The sequence below is a fragment of the Pteronotus mesoamericanus genome, unplaced genomic scaffold (genome assembly GCF_021234165.1).
Source record: "Pteronotus mesoamericanus isolate MK-2021 breed Mesoamerican mustached bat unplaced genomic scaffold, CSHL_Meso_final scaffold_85, whole genome shotgun sequence".
Taxonomy (NCBI): domain Eukaryota; kingdom Metazoa; phylum Chordata; class Mammalia; order Chiroptera; family Mormoopidae; genus Pteronotus; species Pteronotus mesoamericanus.
In genome coordinates, this window is record NW_026555329.1 from 73,786,031 (window position 1) to 73,811,990 (window position 25,960).

A 25,960-nucleotide genomic window follows, 5' to 3' on the forward strand; every position below is an offset into this window, starting at 1 on the left:
CCCTCTGTTTTCCTGTTGCCCGCAGCTCCGTGTAGCCACCTGAGAACAGCTGACTTCCGCGCCAAGGTGTCATAGACACCCCGCAGGTCTAGAGTCGACATTCTTGCAGGTTCCAGGACACAGGAAAATTCTTTTGGGCTAGGACTTTCTTCTCTATTTTGCCTCTTATGCCTTTTCATAATAACATGCACACTTAGGTGTAGCAGAAGTGCACTGCGTGCGCCCCATGGCACCCTGGGAAGGGTCGGCGCTGCTTAGGTGGCCCTCCAAGTCAGGTGAGGATCACTGGCCGGGCCCACGACGAGCACCCAATTAATCGTCACTCTCTTCATGGAGCCACAGAAGGCTGACATGTTGGTTTTCTTCCATAACTTGCTCCTCAGGATTGTGTCATTCTTACAGTTTAAAGCTTATGCTCAGCTGGTCTAATAAGAAGTTAGACTCTGTTTTAAAAGATCTTAATTGAAAAGATAAACATGTTCTGCTCTCCAAGGGAAGCTGAGCCGTGGAGCGGGGGCCATGAGGCTACTACTGAACCATCACTGTTTACCAGGACAGGGTGTCCGAATTGCTGGAGAATCACCCCAAAATTAATGAAATGACATGAACAGGATGTTCTTAGTTGTAAGATCAACAGATGTTGGTAATAAGCCATCCCACAAGCCCCTTGAAGGCAAGAATCCCATTGTTTGCTAACACAGCACCTGACGCCTAGTAGGTGCTCAATGAATACAACTTGATAACACTGTGACCGACAGGATTTTAGTGGAGGGAGAGGCCTACTCCCAGATTTGGCTTTTGGGTTAGAATAGGTTTTTCAAACTTTTTTTAAACTGTGGTCTACAGTAAGAAACACATTTCACATCATGAGACAGCATCTCTCTCTCTCCCCACCCCTCACACATCCCTATCTTGAGTAAAAGTTTTACAATACAAAAGTTTTACAATTATATTTACAAAATAGCCTTGTTTTTATAAACCACTCCTCTGTATCTCTATTCAGTTCTATTGCTTGTTTCCCTTTCTTTTTACAAACACTGCTCACCACCCTGATTTTCCACTGATTACACCAGCCAGGGCCCGCTGTTGGAACACTCCTGGCCAGAAAGTGACTGGCAACGCCTTCGCTGAGCCTCAGGACACAGGGCACATGACAGAAGGGAGGCTAGAAAGCCCTCGATCCCCGATCTCCCCTCCTGAGACCAGCGTTCCCTTTCTGCCCCAACACTCACATCCTGCCCCCGGGAAACTTCCCAGTCCCTTCACTTGTTTCTTTGGAGGGGGGCCCTGTGTATCTTACAAGGCAGTGCTCAGGAAACCAAATCACCCATTGTGTGTAGACAAGGCTGAGCGACGGGAGAGGGAGTCACCGTTCCATAGGCACAGACCCTCGCTTCTGCGAGACAGAAGGGTTCTGCGGATAGATGCATGGCGACGGAGGCACAACAATGGGACGTGCTTAGCGCTACTGAACTGCACACTGCAACATGGTAGACATAGTACATTTTATATTGTGTGCAATTTTGCCACAATTAATATGTGTATGTGTGTAAGCAAGCTAATTTAAAAAACTACCTGGAGGGATATTCTGGAGAGGAAATCTCAGGGTTGGAAGAGTTTTTAAAGGTCATGTAGACCAACCCCTTGGACACTCCCTCCTCTTGTGCAGAATTTCCAAGAAGGGGGTACAGTCTCCAGTGATGAGGGCTCCCCGCTCAAAGCAGGTTATGTTGTCTTTAAACAATTCTGCCTTTCGACTGTTGGGAAGTTCTCCTTTAGACGTGTGGAAGCTTCCCCCTAGCTCCCTGCACCAAACCCACGTCTACGCCTCAGATCACAAAAGCAACCTAAATCCCCTCTCCCATCTAACGCTCATTCAATACTTATTTTTTGAGCACATATTAAGAACTGCTCTCTGATCATCCAAGTCTTCTCTTTCCAGCCAAACATCCCAAAACCTGCCCACTATTTTATGACATTAATTCACGTCCCCTCTTCTGAAATGCCAGATTTGCCACTCTCCCTCTTGCAGCGTGACATCTAGAAATGAAAGCATTTCTCTAACCAATGCCCCCAAAACTGTCCACTGAAAAGTGGAGAAGTCTAATGGCAGCTGTGAGCCGAGGACAGAGCGCTGTCGTCTCGGCAGGGCGGTGGGGGAGGGACTGGAGGGCCACGTTTGTCCTCCGGGTGCGAGATAACGAATGTCTTGGATCCAATCCTGTGTCTGAAGGATGGATACAAAATCCAATCGATCTTGACTCTTACCTCTAATTGATTCCGTTTCTCCAGACCCCGAGAAGCCCCCACCCAGCTTTCCCTGGAGTACAGGGCTCTGCTGCACGTAGCATAGGACTGCGTGTTTGCCAGTGTGTAAATAGACATAATGTGCGCTTTTCTCCTTTGACTCTGGAAGCTAAACGAATGGGTTATGTTTCCAAAATTCCAGAAACCCACAATTCTGTGTGGCGACCAAAGCACCCCGAAAGAGTTTCACTCTCAGTGTGGAGAGGTATTGTTCCTCTTCAGAAAAACAGCCCAGCCACTTGGTTCTAATATATAATTAAATCCCCCCTCAATACTTTGCAGTTCTGTTTTATAGCTTATTTTGAGTGCTCATATTTTATCAGAAAATTATAATTTTCCTCTAAATAGGAGTTTTTACAAGCCTTTTGAATTATGATGGCTGGCTTCGTGTTTCAACTATAATTAAAACAGTGAAAAGAAATAGTGAAACCGTACATCACACACAGTTCTGAGCAGTACTTGGTCCTCCAATTAAACACCCCCCACCACACACACACACACCCCCTGCAGCCTAGGGGTTGGGGGCACTCTGATCAGCTGTGGGGGCCCCAGTTTTGACCACTGGGTGGGAGTAGCTGGTTGTGGAAAGAAACAGAGTAGCCTGGAAGGAGGGGATGAGGAGGCCTCGTTCTTTGCATGCTTGCAGACTCAGCGTGACTATCTCTTCCTCCAAGAAGCCTTCCTGCCCATTTAGCCGCCTATCTTTCCTTGCTTTGCCCTATCTTCTACCTTCATAACACTCACTCCTCTATGAACAGTAATGATATCTGTCTGTTAATTTATGGGCTTACTCTCTGCTTCCCCACTAGACTATCAACTTCTTGAGGACCAAAGCAATGTCTTCATTATTCAACACTGGAGAGCCAACTCCTTGCATCTGTGAGATAGTCAACAAATGTTTGCTGAATGAGAAAAATGAATGAAAGAAAGACAGACTGTGACAGTTCTTTTGGAAGCAGCTCTGTTGGGACATGCTGCTGAAGGACGCTTCTTTTTCCCCTCCCTGCGCCCTCCACACACCCCACCTTATATCCCCCCATCCCCCAACACACACACCAAGGACCCATGAGTCTGCCAACTCTCGGCCCAGCCTGACCAATCCAGCTACACAAACCCCTTGCCACTGAGTTCAGACATGAGACTCCATCTCAGGAGAGACTGGTCCATCTCGAGAAGCCTGCTGTTTGGGCCTCGGGGAACCCTCACTCTGCAGGGAGCCTGCAGAACCCACAGAACCGCTGAGTGACTCGTGCAGTGATGACAGCATTGTCACAGGGCAATGCTGAGCCATCAGAGCTAATCCATTTGCTGCCCAAGCCCTAGGCCATGAATCTTTCGATCTTTATCCCTAAGTCTTTATATTCTTCTTCTCTATCCTTGCAAAAGAAACCTCCTCATTGTTTGGTCACTGGACCTTTAACGAGAGTGTTTGGCACGCACCTGCATTGCCACCGAGGTGGCGTGGGCTCCCTTGGGTCCTAACCCCCTGCTTGTTACTCTTCACCAGGCATCGGGTTTGGAATCCAAACCAGTATCTGACAGCATCCTGTTCCTACGTGACAAAAGATGGGAAGAGGTCAGAAGTGTCCTAACTTCCGCTTTCAGTCCTGAAAAGCTGAATGAGGTAAGACACAGGAGATGCAGACCCTTTCTTACAGAGCAGGTCTCCTCTCTCCAAATTGCGATGGAGAGCCCGTTCACGCTGCATCACTCGTCCACGCGGCACACGCAAACGCCTGCCCCCTGGGGCCCTCAGACCTCCCCAGTCTGCAAAACACACAGGGTATCAGAGTGTCTTCAGTGCCCCCAGCTTCCCACATTCCCAGCTGCATGAATCAGTTCACTCAACAAGCCTTCGTAGCCTTCCCTGTTCGCCCCAGGCACTTGGGGGGCGCCCAGGAGAACGCTGGAGCAGGGCTCCTCACAATTTCACATAGAATGGGTCACCGGGTGGTCTTTGTGAAAACGCAGATTCTGATTCAGAAGGTCTGGGGTGGGGCCCGAGACTCTGCATTTCTAACCACCTCACAGCTGGTGCAGATGCTTCCGAACAGCGAAGCATCCTTTACAGAGCGAGGAACCAGAGGACAGCCTGGCGCAGAGGTGAGCTCTGAGGCACACCTGAAGCAGGAAGGAGAGGGCCCCGCCTCAGCGGGGCAGACTAAAGCGCGTTCCTGAAAGACCCCTAGGGGCGCAGGCACACCCTGGTGATCCTTCCGGGCTAAGTCAGAGGGAGGCGAGGCACCCCCGACATACTGCCAGCTCTTTAAGGCCCTGGGCTCCCTCCTACCCCCACCCAGTGACCCACCCTTCCCTACCTGTTTGTCCTTTCTCCCGGCCCAGTTCTGTCACCCCTGATCCTCACTGATGGCCCCTTCATTGCCGATCTGGCTTTGCTTCTGCAACAACTCAGGAGTGCGCCTTCAGGCCCTTCTGATGTGAAGTGGAGAAGTCCCGGGTCCGTGGGCAACTCCAGAGCAAGCGGCCTCCAGGGCCGTCCGCCACGGCCAGTGGTTCCGAAATGCCTGCACTTGGACTGGCCTGTGCTCAGCTCAGTAACTGAAAGCTACTCTCAGCTGAAACTCAAGTCGCTCACCCACGTGGTCCGGGTTAACTCCTATAAACCTTCTGAAGTCCCCCAGAAGAGGAAAGGGTCCCTTACATCACAATTAACCCCAGCCGGTTAAACTTACTCAGCAACCAGTGGTCCTGCCCGTCTTCAATGAGCTTTGGTTTGTGTGACCACCGCAGCCTTTGGGGTCAGAGGCCGAGGGCAGAGGGCAGCTCAGCTCTCAGCTCTTACTGCGCCTCAGGCACCATTCAAAGGGCCTCCTATTTGCATTAACACACATCCCTGGGAGGTAAATACTATTTTTTGTCACCTCATTTTACAGATGAGGAAACTGAGGCACAGAGATTAACAGGGCCCGTGTCACACAGCCAAGATTAGAATCCAGCTCCAGAATACTCTTAACCCCCCTGTCTGGCTGCTTCTCTGACCTCCACGTGGTTCTGAAGCTCCCTAGATCCTCCGAGGGGCTACTTGGAGGGTGGGGGAAGGGACTTTGTGGAAACCTAGTGGTGGGGGAGGGGGGACGGTCCGAAGCAACACTCCTCTATTCTCTGCTCAAGTTTGGAACCAACTGCGGTATGGAAACAGGTTTCAGATAGAGGGAATACAAATTTCTCCTTTCTTACCAGTACAGCTGTTTGAGAAACAGAGCTCCTGCCGCCTGGTCCCGTGAGCTTGCGGATACTTCCCCCACGATGGGAGACTCGCAGCCTCCCCTGCAGGAGGGCGGCAAAGAGCGCACCCGGCTCGGAGCCTCATAGGGCCTGCCTGCGCACGCTCAGAGTCCTCTTCCCAGGCCCCGGTCTGATACGCGAGGGCGTGGAGAGGGGAGACAGGTGGGAAGGGTAGCTCCGAGGCAGGTACGCGTTGGAGTCACCTGGGAAGCCTGGAAAAGCGTTGCTACCTGCGCCCCACATCTAGAGGTTCTGGTGAAATGGGTTTGGCTTAGAGTGCAGCCCGTGGTGGAGGCAGTGACAGCTTCCCAGGTGATTCTATGTAATCCCTGAGTTGGGAACCACTATTAGCCACCTCATCCATTGAGGTTTCATGGGAGAATTTGTTTGAAGGAAGGACCTGCCTCTTTAAAAAGCTGTAAAGCACTGTTTGGACCACTGGACAAGTTGAAGGACGTACTTTATGACAACAAGGCCCTAAAATGTTGAGTTAACCAGACGAAGGGGAGCAGCCTCAGTAGCTCAAACATAGTGTGTCCTGGGTCTTTACCCATGAGTAAGCAACGGTGTGGCAGCACTTTAGATGCAGAAAGAATCTCACTTGTTAAAAAGAAACTGATGAAAAAAATGCAAGAAAGGAAAAAACTTTTCTTGACAGCCTTGAGCTACGTTTCTTTGGGGGGGAAAAAATGAACCTTATCACAGTCTAGATTTCTTTAGCGCCTTACAGGGTATATTCCAGAGACTGGTACGATGCTGCTTCCCGAAGAAATCTAGTGCTTGCTTTTGGGTTCCAAAGCATTTCTTTTGTCTGGTTCAGAAATTGAATTCTTAGTGTCTGAATTAGTTGCAGAAAATAGAGTTCCTCGAAGTAGATCACAGCACTAGGGAAAGGGGTGGTCGTAACCGTGAAGGGGAGAGGGGAAGAAATGTCATCGATTCCCCAGGTTTGGCCTCGGTTGTAGACCATTGTTTAACATACACTACCAGTCACCTTGAAACTCCATTGAAAGTCATCTTTCTACTAAATATAGTTCCGTTTAGTTTCTTGGGTTTCGTTGGAAAGGATGCCATGCCAGAAGCTGGGAGATTCACCTTCCTCCCCACCTCTGGCCCGCTCAGACCTGGAGAGTTTCAGATTGCTGGGGAGCATCACATAGATGCATCAGGAAGAAGCTTTCTGCAGGAGGAAGAGGCAGAGATGCTCAGGAGATAAGGGAAGGAATGATGGTCATCAAAAACACAGGCGTGGGTGAGGTCCACGCGTAGCATGAGAAAAGGGTGCTGAGGAAAACCATGCTGCAGTGAGGGGCAGAGGAGAAACCCACAAAGCAGACTCAGGAAGAACCGCCTGAAAGAGAATTCCAGGAGAATGGGGAAGGGGGAGAGTGTTCGAAGGAGGAAAAGGGTGTTAAATGCTGCTTAAATAAAGGAAACACGAGGACTAAAAAGTACGTGACAAGAATAATATTTTTCCAGCACTAAACCACTGCAAGTGTTTCATGCTCCATAAATCGTGCCCTCTGTAATTTTCTCTCCCCTGCCGAACCAGCAGTGCTCCTTGCTTCAGAAGGAGGCTGTGGGCGCCGTCCAGGACGAGGAAGTCGTTGCTCAATTTGGAACTGTGTATTAGGCTTTCTTTTAATTTTTTAAATTAAATATATTGGGGTGACATTGGTTAATAAGGTCATATAGGGTCAGGTGTAGATTTCTATGAGACATGACCTGATATTGCATTGTGTGCTCACTCCCTAAAGTCGAATCATCTTCTGGAACCATATAGTTGTCTTCCTTTACCCTTTACTACCCCGCTTCCCTGGCATCAGGCTTTCTCGATCTGTACCGAGACAATGGTCTTGGAAGCCAAGCTTTGTTAGGAGAGTAGAGAGTTTTCCTAATTCCCAAAGCAGCTTCCCTTTGCATGTGAAGAGCAAGGTTTGGGGCACTGAGCATGTACTCTATGCCAAGATGCAGGCAGGACGGAGAATATGAGAAGGGGCTGATTTCTATCTCATGGAAAATGGGCAGGGGGAAGGAAGGGGGAAGAACAGGATACCGGACATTAGTGTCCCTGACTGCATCCTTGCCCAGCATAGGTGACCCCGCCCTGGTTTCTGGATGCTTCCTTGGACTTAAATCTCCCTTTGGCCTCTGACTTTTAGATCACAGGTTCTCAAACCAAGGGCTTGTGACCAATGGCTGCACCAGAATCACCTAGAACCCTTGTTAAAAATACATAATTCTAGCCTCCCTGGGACCTGCAGAATGAGGATTTCTAAGGGTAACTGGAAATCTGGCGTGGTTCAGGTAAGAGCCAGAATGGAAAGCACTGGTATTGTGTCTTCCCCTGGCTCCCTTGTCTGACCATCTCAGACCTGTGGCTTCCCCCGGCTCTTGGGATCTGGGCCCCAGAAGCCGGAACCCCTTCCCTGCATTATTTTTCTCTGTAGCACTATCTCCAGCTAACATTCTTTTTTCTTTACTGTTAACTGCACAGCACTAGGCACATATGGGCACTCAGTAATGATTTACTGAGTGAATGAATGGATAGATGAAGAGTCAAAGAACCGCCCTGGGAAGGTGACTCAGTCGGCTGGAGCATCATCCCTTTGTACCAAAAGATCACAGGTTCGATCCTGGTCCGGGCACGTACCTAGGTCGCAGGTTCGATCTCCGGTTGGAGCACGTATGGAAGGCAACCAATTGATGTTTCTCTCTCTCGCATAGGTGCCTCTCCCTCTCCTTCTGTCTGTCTGTCTCTCCCTTCCTTTCTCTCTAAAATCAGTAAATATATCCTTGAGTGAGGATTTAAAAAAAAGAATCAAAGAACAAGGATACTTTCTATAGAAGGCTATATGTTAAGATTAAGATAAAAGGGAAATAATTTTATCCAGGAAAAATTAAATACAAGGGCACAACCAATTGTTGTCTTTCTGTTTAGAGAGCCACCAGTATACATAGGAAAATGGAAAAAAACAGGTCACAGAGACACAAAGAGGAGAGCGCAGCACAGAGGCGCGGGGTGGAGGAGGCGGGGACGATGGGAGAAGCTCAGAAACGCCTGCGCTTCAGGTGGTTGCTGGGTCCTGAGTCAGTTTTCCCGGAAATAAATTTGAACTACCAATATTTCCGCTCCTTTCTGAACTCATAACTAGCGTTTTGGACTTTTGTTATCAAAGTTCAGAGCTGCTTCTTGAAATCAAGGTTTGTTTTCCCTTGGAAGTCTGAGGCTTTGTCCTTGTAGCGCTGGGGCAGCCTAGGCCTTTTACTGTGCCTGTGTCATTAATATTCATTAATATTCGAAAGGCACCGGTTTCATTTGTGGGGTATTAGGCTGCCTCGATCGACAATGCTTGAAAGTTACCTAACATTGGCATTATATCATGAATCCATATTTTTATTTAAAATAAAATTGGTCTTTGGCTTAAGTTGTGGCAGGGATAATATATATAGAGAACCAGTGAACATTTGACTGGTGTGTGCCTGATTCCCGAAAAAGAGAACATCGAGGTCCCGGCACAGCGACAGATGAGTTACTGACAGACAAGTTAGAGGACGGCTAAGCAGTGCTGGGGGAACAATTGATCATTTTATTAACAAAAATTTTGCCAGATTAACCTGCCAGAGTTTTCACCCTGTCCCCTAAAGGATTAACTTTTTTACAAAGGGGCAACTGGTGGATTTACTTGGATTTTTAGAGTCTTTTGCCAGATTCTTTGGCAAAGACTATTCATGGGTAACCCTGGGATTGTGTAAAACTTTATTATGGTCAGGAAGTAAATCAATTTAACCTCAGGGGAAAAAAAAACTGGGGCTAATTTAATTCTTCTCTGAGGGGAATATATAAGTCATGGGATTCCCTGGGGACTCAAGTTCGCACTAATATTTTAAAATTTTATAACTCATCTGAAAGAGGGAGGACACCAGGAAATCTATACATTTGTATATTCCTCTAAGCTCTTCTGAGTTGAAAAATACTAAATCAATGGGAATAAGTTGCTAAGATTGTGTTCTAAGGTTGTGCACGTCAGCACAAAAGTGGTAGCTAACCCTTCGGTGTAAGCAAGAATAAAATAATACATCAAGGAGAAAAGCATTTAGACTGTACTTACATGATGGTGAGCTTCAAGCTAAGGATTACTACCAAGGGAAAGGATTTGAAATCACCAAGGACCGAAGTCATACAATTCCGTAAAATATTGCAAATCATCTTCTTAGAGAGTCACCAAGTACCTTGACATATCAAGGGCTTGAAGGGAACTGCAGGAGGGAAATCTGTGTGCCTTTGTTTATTCTGGGCTCAAATAAGTTTGCAATAAGTGAAAACACCGGTAGTTAACACCACAGGCAGCTATTGAGAGAAATGAGGCAATTGGGCACTGTGTCTTTGGAGGGAAATTTCAGGGGCAACTCCATTGTCCAGGGCCTCGTGAGCACACCCTACCAAGCTCCAAAGTAGATGGACCATGGACCCAACCCAGTATGGTGGCTGGTACATTCTCAGCCCTCACAGCCCAATATAAGTGATAGACATTTTCTCATTCACCCACATAACTAAGCTGGTGGCGACCCATTGAGTAGATATATAGGAGAACTGGCAACTTCACACACAAGAGCCTAAGGGCTATGTGTGTGTGTTACTCCAGAGGAAATGAGCCAATCATACATCTGTGCTTGGGGACTTGGTTAAAGAAAAGTCAGACCAACAGGGAAGGCTGGTATCTCTCACAGTCACTGGGAATCCAGCTCGATGCCTAATTTTTCACTTCCATCCAGATGTTTCCTGTCAGGAAGGCTCGGTCAATAATGTATGAGTCTTAAAGGCAGAGACAGACGTGTTATTATTCCCCCCGGGCCTTTCTTGCCTTGGAGAAGACATATTACTCCAGTATGACTGCAATCTTTAAAAAATAAAGTTGATACAGCCAGCTTATGAGTAAATGCATGCTACAACCATTTCAGTGCAAAAGTCTTTGCAGAATTACAGTCATCATCACAGTTTAGTTTGGCCTTTAAATTTTCACTGTAAACTCTCAGACAATCACGCACAAGGGCTTCTAAACGGAACCCAGTCTTCCAATAATGTTAGAACAAGCAGCTTTCTCTTGGCTGTATCAGCCTCCAGCAGTCTATTTGTAATATTTGCTTTTATGTCTTAGTCCTTCCAAGCAATAAAAATGAAAGTCATTATAACCAAGTGTGGCTGTGGTGATAAATACTTTGGAATCCAAAAATACATTGTCCCTCCCTGACCAGTTGCCCATTTTCCAGAATGTCTGGGTATTTATCTAGCAGCCAGAGACCATTATCCTGCAACACAGTTGTATTCCACTGACACCTAATCTCCTAATTAAAATCGATATAATGATGGACTGTGTAAATTCTGGTTAAAATGTTCCTTTTCCATTTGCATTTAAAAGAAAACACACTCCTCATCATGGGTACCCCATCCTGGGATATAATTTGACTCTCCTTTGCCAGAATTATAATGTCACTCTGACTTGCCGCTGGTTAAGTCTAAGAGCATCTCAATGTGCCTCCCAGCTTGGCTGTTGCCTGGCAACGCCAGCAGCCACCTCCTCATGGGGTGAGTTCTAATTGGTCAAACTCTTGACAGGAGCCACTGACTTATTAGAAATGACACTTGATTATTCACCTAGATGGCTAGAACTGATATATATCAGCAGGAAATTTTGCATAAAAATAAGTCACGGATGTTTTTAATATCTGGGTGGCAGAAGGAGGCTGTGAGTTTTGTTAACTGGTATGAATTTAATATTTGTTAGTCACTAGTTTAGAGCACTTTTGGGTATTAATTTTTTTTAATCAACGATATGGTTCAATACCATATCCCATCCATATTAGCTGACCTTTTTTTATTTAGAAAATCATCCTCTGATATCAGTTCCAAAACAGCACTGCCCACAGGTCTAAGAGTGCCAAAGGGAATGAAGTATTAAATTCATAAAATTCAACCAATATTTATTTGTTTCTGTCTTTAAGGGGTTTATAATCTAAACAGGCCACAAGGTACATATAGTCCTAGATTATTTCCAAGGAGTGGAAGGCGGCGACAGCTCACACTCTCTTTTAAGCATCAGAAACCACTTTGCGGGGCAGGGTGAGTAGCAGTAGAACTGAGCCCTGGAGATTTTACTGAGTTTTGACAGAGGGAGAAGGTGCGTGGCAGGTGGAATGAGCTGCTGGAACAAAGGCATCTGGACAAAAAAGTACCGGGTGTGTTCCGGCAATAGGGAGCCTAAATTGGCTGGAACACAGAGTACATGGAAGGACTTAGTGAGAAGGAACAGGAAAAGTAGGTTGAGTTTGTCATTCTCTGACGGTGGTAGGGGAGGGCTTGGTGCCAATTTCCTTGGAGAGCGAGGAGCTATTAGATACTTGAAAGTGGGGGCCTGAGGAAAAGGGGATCTGATTCAGCCATTTAGCCTCCACGATGTCAGATGTCCCTGCAACCTGTGGGGACAATACTTGAGCAGATGAGAAGAGACGCATGTCATACCTCTGATGCCTCCACTTTTCCATGGCCCCAAGGGGATGGCTCCTGGGGGCCAAGTTTTGATCTCAAGATGATGGCCTCCACTTGGGCTCTTTTCTGAATCTTTCTTCATATGTGACAAATGAGCCACCCCGCTGCCACACCATTAATGTGTGGCGTTATTTCAGTTTAGAATTATACAGTAACATGGAAGAGACCCTCCCTTTACCTCCCCACTCAGGAAATATTTCTTCCCTCGCACCCACGCTGTGTCTATTCTCCAACCTTCGTGGAGCTCCAAAGGCTTGATGGTGTTTGTTTTTCAAGGTCATGGCATCAGAACTGGATTGAGTGCAATTATAACCTGGACATTCATTAACTAAGGAGCAAAAGGAGTGTGCATCCTGATTTTGGAGAAAAGGGCAATACGCCAGGAGTCAGAGGATCTGGTGTTCTCTCACTTTTACTAAACTATGTGAACATAAAAATAACCAGAGTCTGCCTTTTAGGTCTTTATGTCATTCTGAAATCAAACAGACACAAAAAGACATTTTAGGGATGTCTCATTGGAGCAGGTAGATGGGCCCAGCGATCTGACCGCTACTGCCCTAAACTAGGAAGTTGCCTGCTCTGTCCCTGGTTCCCAAGCAACTGTCTCAGCCTGGTGTTTGGCAACCTCCTTGAAATTGCAGAATGTCCACGGAAAGGGACTTTATAGCTCATTGCAATTAGCCCCACTTTCGGGGATGAGGACCTGAGTTCAGAGAGTTAAATGACGTGCCCACAGTTAGAGGTAGAACCACCACGGCTCGGTCTTCACTCAGGGCCGGCTCCCGGGTAACTGCTCTACGTTCATGCTAAGAGCACCGCAGTGTGTTCATGTTTCTTGGACTTTGGGTGCCAAGGCCCTTGGGGAACATTCAGGCAATCGGTCACCACATAGATGTTTCTAGAGAATCAGCTGAATGTATTGCCTCGTGCTCATTCCTGAGGGAACAAATACTGAGAAGTTCAATGGCACATGACAACATATAAGAGTTGCTACAAGACAGTGACATTGGGGGAGAATTTGTTATCTATCGCAGTGTATCAAATTACCCCCAAACTTTACAGCTTAAAGCAACAAACCTTCATTGGCGCATTATTTCTGTGGGTTGGGAATCTGGGCATGGCTTAGCTGGGCGCCTGTTTCGGGGTCTCTCTGCGTAGCCAGGCCAGCGGCCGCGGCCTCATAGGGAGGCTTGACTGTCGGAAGATGAGCCTCTGCGTTCACGCTTATGGCCATTGGCAGGATTCAGTTCTTAATGGGTTTTCTATGTCCTTCCACCAATGGGGAAGCTCCAAAGGGTTTCAGCCAAACATTGCTCAGATAATAAGTATTTTTAGAAGGCCAATCTGGTGACCACACACTGGATGGATTAGAAAGTGAAAAGACAGGAGGCATGGAGGCCAGGAGGCTCTTTTGAAAGAAATTTTTTGTACACCTATATGCCAGGCACTCTACAAGGTACTAAGACTACAAATATGCTCCCGATATAGTCGTTGTTCTCAAGAAGCAGGATAACAACCATATTCCCGGCGACAGGTGACAAAGCCTAAATTAGAGTGGCCACTGGGGAAATAAAGACAAAGAGACAGAAGCAAGGAAGGTAATGGTGATAATATGACGTGGCAATAACACATGGATCCAGCGGGTGTCGTCAGTCCGGAAGGAGGGAAGAGAGAATGGTGCCCAGCCACCAAACCAGTCTGGGAGCATGGGCGTCCCCCAGGGACTCTGCTTGGAACTCTCACTGCCTTCTGGTGCTAAGCTTTTTACGTATTTTGTTTCTAATGTCCACCACAACTCTTCAAGGTAGCCATGATCATTCCCACTTTGCAGATGAAGAAAGAGACTGGGTGAGGTGAGGTCAAACGCCACGAAGAAGTGCCGAGGAAAGGAAACCTGAGACTTGCCGGTGGCTTTGAGTGTTTGCTCTCCCCGGGCCAAGTGTATTTAACAAGGTCAAAGTCTTAGCCTCGGGGAAGAAACGCCAATGATGAAAGTCTGGGAGTTGGCCCCTCAAAGGAGAGAAGAAAGCCTTTGGACAGGAGAATTTCGTCACTCTGCTGCCTCACTGCCCCATAAGTGATCTCTTTTGCCCTCTCAGAAAGCCCTCTCCAGCTTCTGGAATTCACTCTGTTGCCATCTGTCTGCACCTGGACTCAGAATTCCTTGGCCACAGTCAGGAAAGATTCTGTCCATTTTGTTTTTAACCGGGCCACTTTAATTAGATGGTAAATTCCAGGTTAGCAAGGACTTAGGGAATTTTTTCCCCAGGCCAGAGAGGGTACTTTTCCCTTATTTTACCCAAACAGCTGACCAGTCGAACACTCCGCGTCATCCCTAATGAAGATAACCAGTGTGAGAGGGAAGAGCAGCACAGTGGGAAGCTCCCTCCCCAGGCCTGGCTGCCGGACTGTGCCCCACAAGAAGAAGGCGTCTTTTAAAAGCCTCACAGCATTCACATTTTATCTGATTGTACGTGTAACATATGTGTCTTGTGGAAAATCTGAAGAAAGAAACAAAAAGAGCAATCACTCGTTATGCTCCAAAGATGAAACGCAACAACCAAATGGGAGTCTTTTATTGAGATTTGTGTGATAACAGCATTGTGTTCACCTGAGCCTGTGTTTGCACGAGCCACCTATACCTGCTTGTCTGCAAATAAGGAGAATAACTGCGGGGCTTGTGGATTGTACAAAGATGATTGCAAGCCCATCGAAGAGAGCTTTTTGTTTGCATGCCACTCAGGTAAGAGTAAATATCCTGCAACCTCTTGTGTGTAAAGCAAGGAAGAAAACCTGAGGCGATGGCTATTGGCCAACCTATAGATCCTGCTCTACTGTCTTACATATTTTCCCTGCGTTGCTTTCTAAAACATTCTTTATATTACATGCCCCATCTTACATCACATTAACCCAACTAAAAATGTCATTACCCATTCAGTTCGACAGACTGCAGGCAGAGTGTGGTAGAAAATTACAAGCACGCCAGCCAGCAACAAAGAATTCTAGTCACAAGCACGTGGGGGAGCTGATGGTGGACATCTGGTCCGCCCCCCCCCCGCCCGCACTGTCCAGGCATATGATTAGATTCGGTATGGGTGGACCCCTCTTTATACACAGAGCCTGCTCCTGAAGGCTGTATGTAAATCAAATTTTATGTTGCATCCCATTTTGGTACATTAATAAAGCTTCAAGCTTGACATCTTAAAAGACTTCCTTTAAACAGTCGTTTTCTCTTTACCATGTTATTCTTCCTCTAAACTAAATCCGAAAGATATTTTTATATATGGGGCTTTATTGAAGCAGAGTTCGCTTGTACCGCCAAGTTTATTAAAACAACAGAAGGACCGTGGCCCGGGAAGCCAGTCATGGGAACGCAGCTGACAAAGCGCAGAGGCCTCCGGACGCTGACGTGGCTGGGTTTCTGGAGAGCGATGGCCTGCCACACGCACTTCTGTACTGACGGGTTATTAACTTGATGGGCTGTGAGACTTTAGAAAAGAATCCAGTAGTCATGAAGAGTCCATCGGAATGACCGGGAGTAAAATCAGAACAGTCGCCCTTATTTATTTATTCATGCATTGATGCATTCATTCGCTCATTCATTTTGGAGTGGAGTGCTAGATGGGTAGGTAAGGGGGACCGCATTTCTGTTTCAGCATCATTTAACAAAGTCTTCCCCTGCTCACGTACCAATAAGATGCTGCCTGGCTGAAAATTTAGTTAGGTTCATGCCCAGCAGGCCGAAGAGCCAGGGACAGTGGTTATGACCAGTCCCGCAGGCGCGTAAAGCAGCTGGCTAGTGGAGGGCCTCAGGCCCCGTGGCTGGTCCTGACGAAGGCTTGGAAGGCACACTTACCGAAGTTTAAGTGGAACAAAGGGGTGGCCATGGTGCAGGAGCTAAGATCAGAATGAGTGAGTTGACCCCCAGCTCACCCACCCTTAGTATAAGAAACCCAGTGCTCTAAGCCCTGATGGCTTCATGAGCAAAATATTCTTTTTTTCCAGGATTTCCCTCTCCAGACACTCCCTCCGAGTCTTGGCAACAGAGGAAGGCCTCAGAGGCTCTGCTACCTCCCTACCGGGCGTGAGCGTGTGTTCGGCTCAGCTGCCCATGGGTCTCTGCCCTGGGAGCCCACGCAGCCCCACGTTCAGACCGCAGCTCGCTCACTCTCACAGCAGGAAGGCCTTCTTGCTTCTCAGGACCAGCTCTTTCAGAGCAGGCTCGCACAGCAAGCGGCTGGGCCTCAGGCGACACAGTTCTTCCCTTGCACTCCAGAGCACGTGGGGCAGGCTCGGAGGGAGCTGGCTCAGGAAGGCAGGGGCCGAGAAAGCCATGTGTCCCTCTCACCTTTGCCAACAACCCCCCAGTCTGTCCCTCTCCGCCAGACTTCTCCAATCACCTCAATGTTTTAGAGAAGTTAAGAGATCCTTCCACTCAGTGCCCTGGCCGGTGTGGCTCAGCTGGGTGGAGTGTCATCCTGTAAACCAAAAAGTTGCACGTTCGATTCCCAGGTGGGCACATGCCTCGGTTGTGGGTTTAGTCCCCGGTCAGGACGCATGCAGGAAGCGGCCGATTGGTCTTTCTCTCTCACTCCAGTGTTTCTTTCCCTCTCTTTCTCCCTCCCTTCCCCTCGCTCTGGAATCAATTTAAAAAAGAGAGAGACTGTTCCACTCAGAACACACGGTAGGACAACTTTTTATAAAAATGTATGCAAATGTAAAAGTAAAGACTTTCAAATAAATGGACTCTAAAGGGTCAAAAAAACCAGTTGCACGTGGTGATGATTCATAGAAAACAAAACCCTGTGGTTTTCATTGACCTGAACCTCAATATTTACCTGTGTTATGTATCTTCTAAAAGAGTCAACATGACCTGGCTTTGTGATTGACGTGCAAGGAAATGGTCTATTTACGATTTACAGGATTGCTGTGTTCCATTTATGGAGCTGCCTTTCGGGAGCGATGTTGAGAAGGAGGGAGGGAGGGGAAGAAAGAGAGAGAGAGAAAGTCATATTTTGTCTCAATATGACAACCTACCTTCTAATAAACAGATAACATTTTAGAACTTTTCCCAATGCCTCAAGATTTTATGAGCAAAGAGTGGGTCTTCTGTAATCATTAAAATCCATTCATTCATTCATTCAACAAATAATTACTATGTGCCAGGCACTGCTCTGGATGCCAAATACACAAAAATGGGCAAAAATCTCCCATGCCCTGAGGAACTTCCATTTTTGTGTCAAAAAGGTAAAACCTAAACACAGACAACATTTTAAAATATGTTTTCCAAAAGAAATGCTCAGAACAATGTATTGCAGCAAGTTGCTTTCCCTATGATGTTGTTCTAGAAGGCACACTGGATAGAAAGATTCCTTTCAACATCTCCACCTCGGGGTTTCAAGCAGGCAGGAGAGAATGGAAGGTCATGTGGGTACCATCAGGCTCTACAAGGAACGCCACCCACTCAGGCCAGTCTGTTGGGGTCACAGTGGTGGGCGGCCTGACGTGAGATCTAAGTTTGTTGAAACTGGATAATTAGTTACATGAATGTTCATGTCACCATTCTCTCTCTCTCTCTGTTAGAAATTTTCCATAATAAAAATATTTTACTATTAAAGAAATTCAGCAACTGTCCTGTGTGGGCATGGAAGACCTTCAAGAGTTAAGCGTTCCCCTGTATTTGAAGGTTTAAGCAATTATGCAGAAACGAATAACCATGCACCAGAAATGCTCTAAGAATGGCTATTGTATTGAATAAGAAGTAATGAAACAGGAAACCTTTGGTTCTTTCAGATGCTAAGATTCTATATTTTTGCGAAAGACCTCAAGTATAACTGAAAGCAAGTAAACACGGATCTGGGCTAATTCCAGAGATACTACATATGGATTGTGGTCTATTTACTCTCTAATGCTAACCAAATGTCATGAAACCAAGTACAGATTGTCATTTCTATCTAAGCACTTCATGATCATTTTCATAATTATTTCACAGTATTTACTCTAAATCCTTTCTTCTTTTTGCTTCCAAAAAACAGATTGCTTAAGCTAAAATAGACGTTTACAGCTATTGAATTTCATGATATTTGTGAATTTAAGTCCTTCCTCTTGAATCTTAGCTGCATGGACGCTACCTTCAAAACAATGCCCATGTTCCAGGAAGCACCACCCATAACTTCTTTATCTGCAGCTAATTTAGGTAGGCTCCCTGCATGGTGTCCTAATTACACCTTTGTTACCCGCTATCAGGTGACACCCCTAATCAGCCAAGCCTGTGACCTTCTCCTGGCTCATTTAAAATGCTACGCAGAATCTGGGGACGCTTTCGACATCCAGAGGTAAGGACTACCTTACAAATGAGAAATCGCATTTTTGAATTGCTGCTTCTTGTAACTGCACATAATTACTGGACAATTACCTCGGGACCAGCAAACTATGGAAATGCTAGAAGCTCATAAAAGCATAGGTGGACTGACTAATAAGTAGAAATGAAACCCATAAAAAATGTGAAGCAAATGTGAACACAGCCCAGGGGAGGTGCGGGGTGTTGAGGAAAACATCGGGCAGGCAGTGGTTTGCGGGTGGACTTGTCCCCTGACCTCTGCAGACCCAAGAGTGGGCAGGCCACGCCTGGGGAGAAAGGACAGGGTCCTTGGAAAACTCCATGTATTTCTACTTCCAGAAAAATTGGGGTGCTCCTTGGCCTAGAAGCCATGACTCAGCGGTGGACACCAGACTTGAACGATTGATGATCTGGATTTTCTCCCAGTTGTCCTGCGTTCAATGATGGCAGATTAGGGGGCAAGACAGGGGTGGCAGATAAGCCAGAGCTGACTCGTTCTTATTACCATTGTTAATAAAATAATAACATAATCATCACCGGCATTTAAATTGTACCATATTATTTACAAAATTCTCTCCCGTACACATTCCCTCCGGTCATGAGGTTCACGCGCTGGCCAAAGATAAGATAGATGGGCACAGCAGCTATAAAAACAGATTTAAAACCCTTAAATCTCCCACCATTAGGATCAGATGAAATCACATTCAGTCGTCAAATTGTTTTTGCAATAGCAGGGAGATGTGTAATCAATTGTAAGAATGTTTTCAATAAAAGCGGTCGAAATAAAAGAAGTCATCTGGAAATGCCATTTATTCCTCTTGATAAGCTGTTGGTTATAGAATTTATGAGGAAGAGGAACTAAGTATGCACCTACATCAAATCGCAAAAATAGTCCTTTTAACCTTAAAAGGATATGAACACCCAGTTGTTAGTCCTTCTAGAAGTAACCAGACTACTCCTAGGACATAACAAAAAAAAACGTTCATTCTTATTTAAAATGGCCATTTCGGGGGCAGGTTTCCTAGAACCCAAGAGGTTCACCTTTCTGGAGCTACTGCCACATACTTTTCCATCTGTTTGTTTCTAAAACGCAGCATGTGTTTTCGGTAATAATATAATATGCTCACGAAGCTGCTCCCAAAGTTTCTTGTATTTATGTGAGGGGAAAGGGCCCCTCTGTATTGTTGGCTGCTCTCATAGAAACGGTGAACCCCTGAAGAGGGAGGGGGGACAAAGCTAATACACCTAGACGATCAAGTTGTTACTTCATCCATCACAATTTGCTGTGTATCGATTAATCATTAGACTCTGGCTCTGAACAGCTTTGGGGTGACGTGCATGGGCTTTGAGTCCGCTGTCTTCCCTCCGTCGTGGGGAGGAAATTTTAGAGCGTTCATTTTGGTGTTGGACTGGGTCTGGTTGATGACAGACGCCACAGCCTGAAAGTTTCATGACGCTGTACTCCCCGCCCCCCATCTCTGTTCAGATCAGCTCCCAGTGATGTTTTGTGTCTCCTGGGATTCCGCTGTCCCTGTTCAGAGGGTCTCATGCCAGCCACTTTCCCCCACGCCCACACTCCAGACCTGCCAGAAGCTCCTCTTTGGAGCGGGCGGACAGCGGAGTAGGAACTGTGCCTACTCAGGGATATGGCGGGTGGGCCCATGGCAGAGCCCTTTAGAAATTCAAATGGCTTCCTCTCCTGTAGGTGTTACAGCTGCTACACCACAGATGTGGTGGCCAGTGTCGCCTTCGGCACCCAGGTGGACTCGCAAACGTCTCCCGAGGACTCCTTTGTGAAGCACTGCAGACGTTTCTTTGCCTCCTCCATCCCCAGACCTCTCCTGGCTTTGATCTGTACGTACAGCGGCTGCTGCGGGCGGTGACACTGGGCTACTGAGGGCAGTAAGGGTGGGCAGACCCTGGGACACGTGGGCGGCTCTCAGGGCCCAGCCTCTGCCACTAAGGAAGGGCCCTTGGGGTAGAAGGGGGCGTCTCTGGGAGTCTACCCCACAGAGGCCTTGTCTTCCCAGAGCCACCCAGTCTCTTCCTGTCACCAGCCTGGGACACTTCTCACCAAGGCAGGTGGCCCTGGCCTCTCTCACCCCTGCCGCAGGGAGAAGAGCAGCCGAGCCCACGGCTGGGCGTTTTGCCTGCATTGCCTCAGTTAGTGCTTGTAGTCACCTGGGAGAGAGGCTTTCTTATCCCCATTTTACAGACGGGAAAATCAAGGCTCAGAAAGCCACAGCCGAGGCCGGAGCCCAGAGCCTTTCCTAGGCACATTTCTCCCCACTACCAAAGTCCTCTGCAGAAGGCTTCTCCGCCTGAGGCCCCATGCCCAGCAAACTAGACATCGTATGTGACAGGTGACTAGCAGGTTACCTTATGCTGTGGAGACCAGGCAATTTACTTAAATTTTAGAAGTGAGTTTTTACCCTCTGGGCCATTCCAGTGTGTTCTTGCTTTTACGGAAGCATTGAAGTGTTATTTTTACTATTATTAATTATTGCCCTAATTTCTAACAATTTGCTGGGCTGGTAAATTCTCTTCATTCCTTGGTCAGTTTCATTTCCATTTCTGACTCAAGGGCTGTGAAGCCCCTGTCCCCTCAACCCTTTCGGCACTGAAATTGTAGGAGTCGCAACGGGGTCAAGCAGCAGCTCCTTTGCCCCCCACCCCCACCCCAGGGAGCTGCTCCAGCTGAGTTGGCCCCTCTCGCCATCGACGCCAGGGAGGTGGTTCCGCTGTCCCTCGCTGCTGCCATCCCGCTCTCTGCCACTCCGAGCCTGCCTCCCTGCCTGCTGGGTCACACTGGCTCAGGTTCTGGCTCTTGAAAACGGGCAGCGCACTCTGAGGACTTGCGGGTCCAGAGCTGTCCTCCCCAGCCCGCTTCTGCACAATGTCTGTGCCCAGTAGGCCCACTGCGAATGCTGAGAAGCCGAACTGAGCCAACTTCCTGTCACCCCCCGCGAGGTGATACGGGTCCCTGACTCAGGTCGCTCTGCCCCGAGGGCGTGGCAGCAATGGCCCAGGCTGCACATGGCCTAGCAAGGGTCGCACCCCAGGGGATGGGGCCAGCATCCTTGTCAGCAGCGGTAGCGGCAGCTCTTAGGGACGATCAGTTGGTAGCTCTGGGGACAATTATCGGGGGTGGGGGAGATGCAAATGACCATAAAGTTAAGAAAGCCGATCAGCTTCTACCACTTGCTGAGACTTGAAACAGGGCCTGAGGTCTGTTCTTTCTTGATGAAATACAAAACGCTTGAGCCCTCGTATCTTGGACCTGGGAAATTAATTTATAAGCATGAGATTGACTTTTCGAGGGCCAGATGGAAAGAGGATTCAGCTGTATAAATGTGCATCGAGTGCTTACGATGTGCAAGAAACAGCGAGGGGTCCAGAGGTGGAATGAGATACAACCTCTGCTCTAAGGAGCGGCAACGCGGAGGGGAAGACAGGCCCTCGCATGTCTCTATTTCAAGGCCAGGGTTTGCTTCCTGGCAACAGGCATCTAATAGCTTTGGTTTATTACCGCCCCCTTTTCAATGCCATTTTTGTTTTTCTCTTTCAAGTATCATTTCCATCCATAATGGTCCCACTGGCCCGGATTTTGCCCAATAAGAACCGAGATGAACTGAATGGCTTTTTTAACAAACTCATTAGGAACGTGATTGCCTTGCGGGACCAGCAAGCAGCAGAAGAGGTAACGTGTTTTAATGGGACACAGCTTCAAAATGGAATGGAACCTAATTTGACATGGCTGTCGCTTTTCTCTCTCTCCCCTCCCAACTCCGCCCCCCGCACCGTGCTGTCCTGTATTGGTCCACCACCTAGAGCTTTCCCAGGGCAAGAGAAGGAAAGGAGAAAGGCTGAAGAGGGGTGAACAGGAAAGAGAAAGCAAGAGCAGGTGGGAAACAGGGAGCGGAGAAGCCCAGAGCAATCTGCCCTGACGCTGGGGTCAGTAGGACTAACGGCGTCCTGCAGAGTCACGGCCACAACCTGTTTCAGACATCACCTGCAGCACAGGTCATAACCACCCCAGAAAGAATTCTCTAGGTAACTGCCCACGTGTACTTTTCATCAGGCATGTTTCTTACACTGAAACACGGCAAGAATGGAGCTTTGCCGCATGAACAGCATCAAAATAAGAGAGGAGTTCAGGCAGCTGCCACCCACCCCACATTCCCTTTCAGCTCGGGGAAGGTTCTACAAACTCTGCAGTTGGGGACCCCTTCCTGTCTCATCTGAGGCCTGGAGGTTTCTTCCCTCCTTCCTGACTTGCCCTGTGATCCAAGGCTCCTGCTCCAAACAGCATGGAGCTGTAGCAGGTCCAACACAGCCTTCCCCAGCATGCATTTACTGCACTGCATTTTTATTTGTGGAATTACTTCTTGCATCCCTAGCATGTGCTCAGCACAATACCAGCCTGGGCTGGGGATGGGGTACAGGGTCCTGCCCTGCCCTGGAGACACCTCTGTTCTTGGCACAAAGCTGGAATTTGTGGGTGGAACTTGGCTGAGAAGGGAAGCAGGAATTTTTAGTGTTAAGGAAACTGATTTCAATATTGGAGACGCTGATGCCTACGCAGTGCTGTGCTTTAAGGACCCTGCTGCGTTCAAGAAAGTTGCTCAAAAGAAAAAACAAGGCCAAAATGCCTTATCCTGACTTGACTTGGGCACAGGGGCGCTTTATTTAAAAGGGCTTCCTCCAAGGCTGGGTGGCTGAGGGATTGACAAGGGACAGACGGGGTCTGATGGTGGCCACCTTGGGGGCCAAGGAGTGGCCGGCTGCACAATGCAGGCTCCCGCGGCAGCAGCGTGCCCCGCCCAAGTCTGTCCCCGGGAGACGGGTCAGCAAGTGCGTCCAGGTCCAGAAGGGTGGGAGGGTATATACAAGCTCCCAGCCCCTCGGCCTGCACCACCGTGAACGCAGCTTGATCCCCTGAGGGGTGGGAAGAATGAGTGAACTGCCCCCCCCCCCAGCCGCCAGGCTCTGCGGCCTCCAAAGACAGGGCGCTCATCCGGGTTCATGTCCTCCCGGGCGAGGCTGGAGCCTAGGGAAGGAGAGTGAGAGAAGCCCGTTTTCAAAGCTCTCTGCTGCTTATAAAGGGGCTCCCGACAAGCATTCGGTCACTCACACCCACCCCGCCACCCCGCCGCCACCTGAAACCCACTGGCTGGGGAGTCAGGCTCAGGTCTAAGACGACTGCACCGAACAGCTTACTAAGAGGTGAGGGGTTATTAAAGATCCAATTACTGCGATTGCCTCGAGCTTTTCCTTTTATAAACTTGAGAGCTATTTGTTTCAAACAATGAGTTGATCTGAGAAAAACCTCCCAACCACAAATCCAAGGCTGCCTGTGTCGAGACAGAGCTATGCGGTTACTAAGAAAACTTGCTTTAAACCCATCGAAACTCTGTAGATATTCCATCAAGCAGATGTGTGTTTGCATAGTGGAAAATGCAGCACAGATGTTAAAAGGTAAATATTTTTCTAAGCTCTAGCCGATGGGTGGATTAGACACCTACATCTATCAGGGCGCGTATTTCTCTCGGATATAACCATAAACCAGCAGTGTTTCGGTCCTAAATGGGCAGTGTTCAAATAGCCTCCGTGACGCAGTGCAAATAAAAGAAAGCCATCTGCACTAATGCTCCTCTCCAGGCACCGGCCCTGGAGAGCAGCCCTTTCTGGCCTCTGTAGCCGGAGGTTGAGACAGATTTGGACAGGGCTCGATGGCCCTGGAGCAGCCTGTCTCGGCCAGGAGGAGAGGAGAGGATGCCAGCTGCGTTCTGCCCCTGGGAAAATCCAGCGGTGTGTGTGCTTGGGTCCCCCCTCCTGTCATCGCCCTCACCCCACTCCAGCAGAGCCACGCGCCAGCCTCAGGGACCGCAGCTGTATCTCCCACCGAGGAGTTTCAGACACGCTGGCCGAGAGGCCTGTGGGTATTCTGCGGTCCCCGGTTGGCGTCCAGGAGATGGAGTAGCAGGGGGTATCACCTGCCTTGCAAGCCGTTATGCTCTGCCTTTGCCCCCACGGGACCAGAGCTAGCAGTGGGGCCGGCACAGCCACCCCGATCGTGACCAAGCAGCAGGAAGGAAGCTGGGGTAAGGCATCCCTTGAGGACGCCATTTGGAAAACAAAATGAGCAGGGTCAGGATAGGAAGAGACATCCCAGTGGGCTGACCCTTGGCCATTTTCACGGCCATTTCAACCTGAGCAGCCTGGCAGGATGCTGAGGCTCTGCCTCCTTAGTCTCAAGGCTCTGGACGCCCAGACTTACCTATGAGACCTGCCAGTATCTCCAGGGTCACGTGCCAAGGTCGCCAACCTGAGAAGCAGAGGAGCTGCAAAGGTTCCTGCTCATGATCCAAGGTTCTACCCCAAATGGCATGTAGTCATAAGCAAATCCAACACAGCCTTCCCTGGGATGTGTTTACTGCACTGCATTTTTATTTATGGAATTATTTATTTCATGCCTAACATGTGCTCAGCATAATACCAGGCCTGGGGTCGGGGTGGGGCCAGGGTCCTGCCCTGGAGACACTTCTGTTCTTACAAAAGGAAAAAACAAGCACATGTGAAGTAACAACAGTCTTAAAGGACAGAATTAAGTGATGATGCGTGTGGCCCAGATCATTCATGCAATAAAAATCCAGAAGCCAGTAAACTGAGAAAATGCTACAACATGCAGTGTACTTTGAAATTATATTTTGTTGGGGGTTCTGATACTCTCCTTTTGCTGTTTAATCTATAAACTTCAGAAAAGAGTAACATATTGTTTGTCACTCATCACATTAAAGAGCTTTTCAAAGAAGGGATGTGCCAGGGATACACTCAGTCAAGGTTAAAGCAATATGTAAACGCTTCTATGGTTACAATTAGTGGTAGCAGAAAATATAAAGAATATGCAAATTGCTGATAAGGAAAAGAAGGAAAAGTGGTAAGACAGCTCTAACCACTTAAATGGGGTAGAGGATTACTGAGGAAAAAAAGGACCCAATATGAGGAGGCTAGTCTAAGGGAGGCAAAACACAGACTGGAGACTTTGAAGAAAAACTTCACCAAAGCAAGTCCCCACTCACCCCCTACCAAGGGTCAGTCAACTTCCTGCTGTGTAAGAAAAACATGGCCACCCATGGAAGCCCTGAACTGTGCGTAAGTGAGCAATGGAGCACGTGCTTTGACTTAAATCTCTATGATGTTTTAATGGTTTTATTGTTGGAAAACCAACCAACGAAACCAACCAGCCAACAGTACAAACATGGATAAAGTGAAAAATAAAAGCCCCCTGGTTTTCCCATCTCTTCTAGCTCACGATGAACTGTTGAATATGAATGTTGCTAAAGATTTTGTACGCATGGACAAATATATGTAATTATGTGCCTTGTACATTTACTGTTTTTTCAGAAATGAGATTCTACTGTGCATATCGTCCTGCAACTTGCTTTTTTACTCACCAGAATAGCTTAACATCTTTCTGATCAGCCTAGATAGATGGCCTCATCTTTTTTTTTTCCTTA

The 25,960-nt window shown here is 47.8% G+C and overlaps 1 protein-coding gene across 1 annotated transcript in view; it reads left to right on the forward strand.

Moving 5' to 3' along the window:
• The window catches only part of TBXAS1 (thromboxane A synthase 1), a 141,759-nt gene that overhangs the window by 72,691 nt on the left and 43,108 nt on the right, over nucleotides 1–25,960 (forward strand). The window contains exons 5-8 of the mRNA XM_054564655.1: nucleotides 3,815–3,931; nucleotides 18,347–18,435; nucleotides 20,146–20,294; nucleotides 22,010–22,140. Coding sequence (XP_054420630.1) covers nucleotides 3,815–3,931; nucleotides 18,347–18,435; nucleotides 20,146–20,294; nucleotides 22,010–22,140 — 486 coding nt within the window. The remainder of the gene's footprint in view (nucleotides 1–3,814; nucleotides 3,932–18,346; nucleotides 18,436–20,145; nucleotides 20,295–22,009; nucleotides 22,141–25,960) is intronic.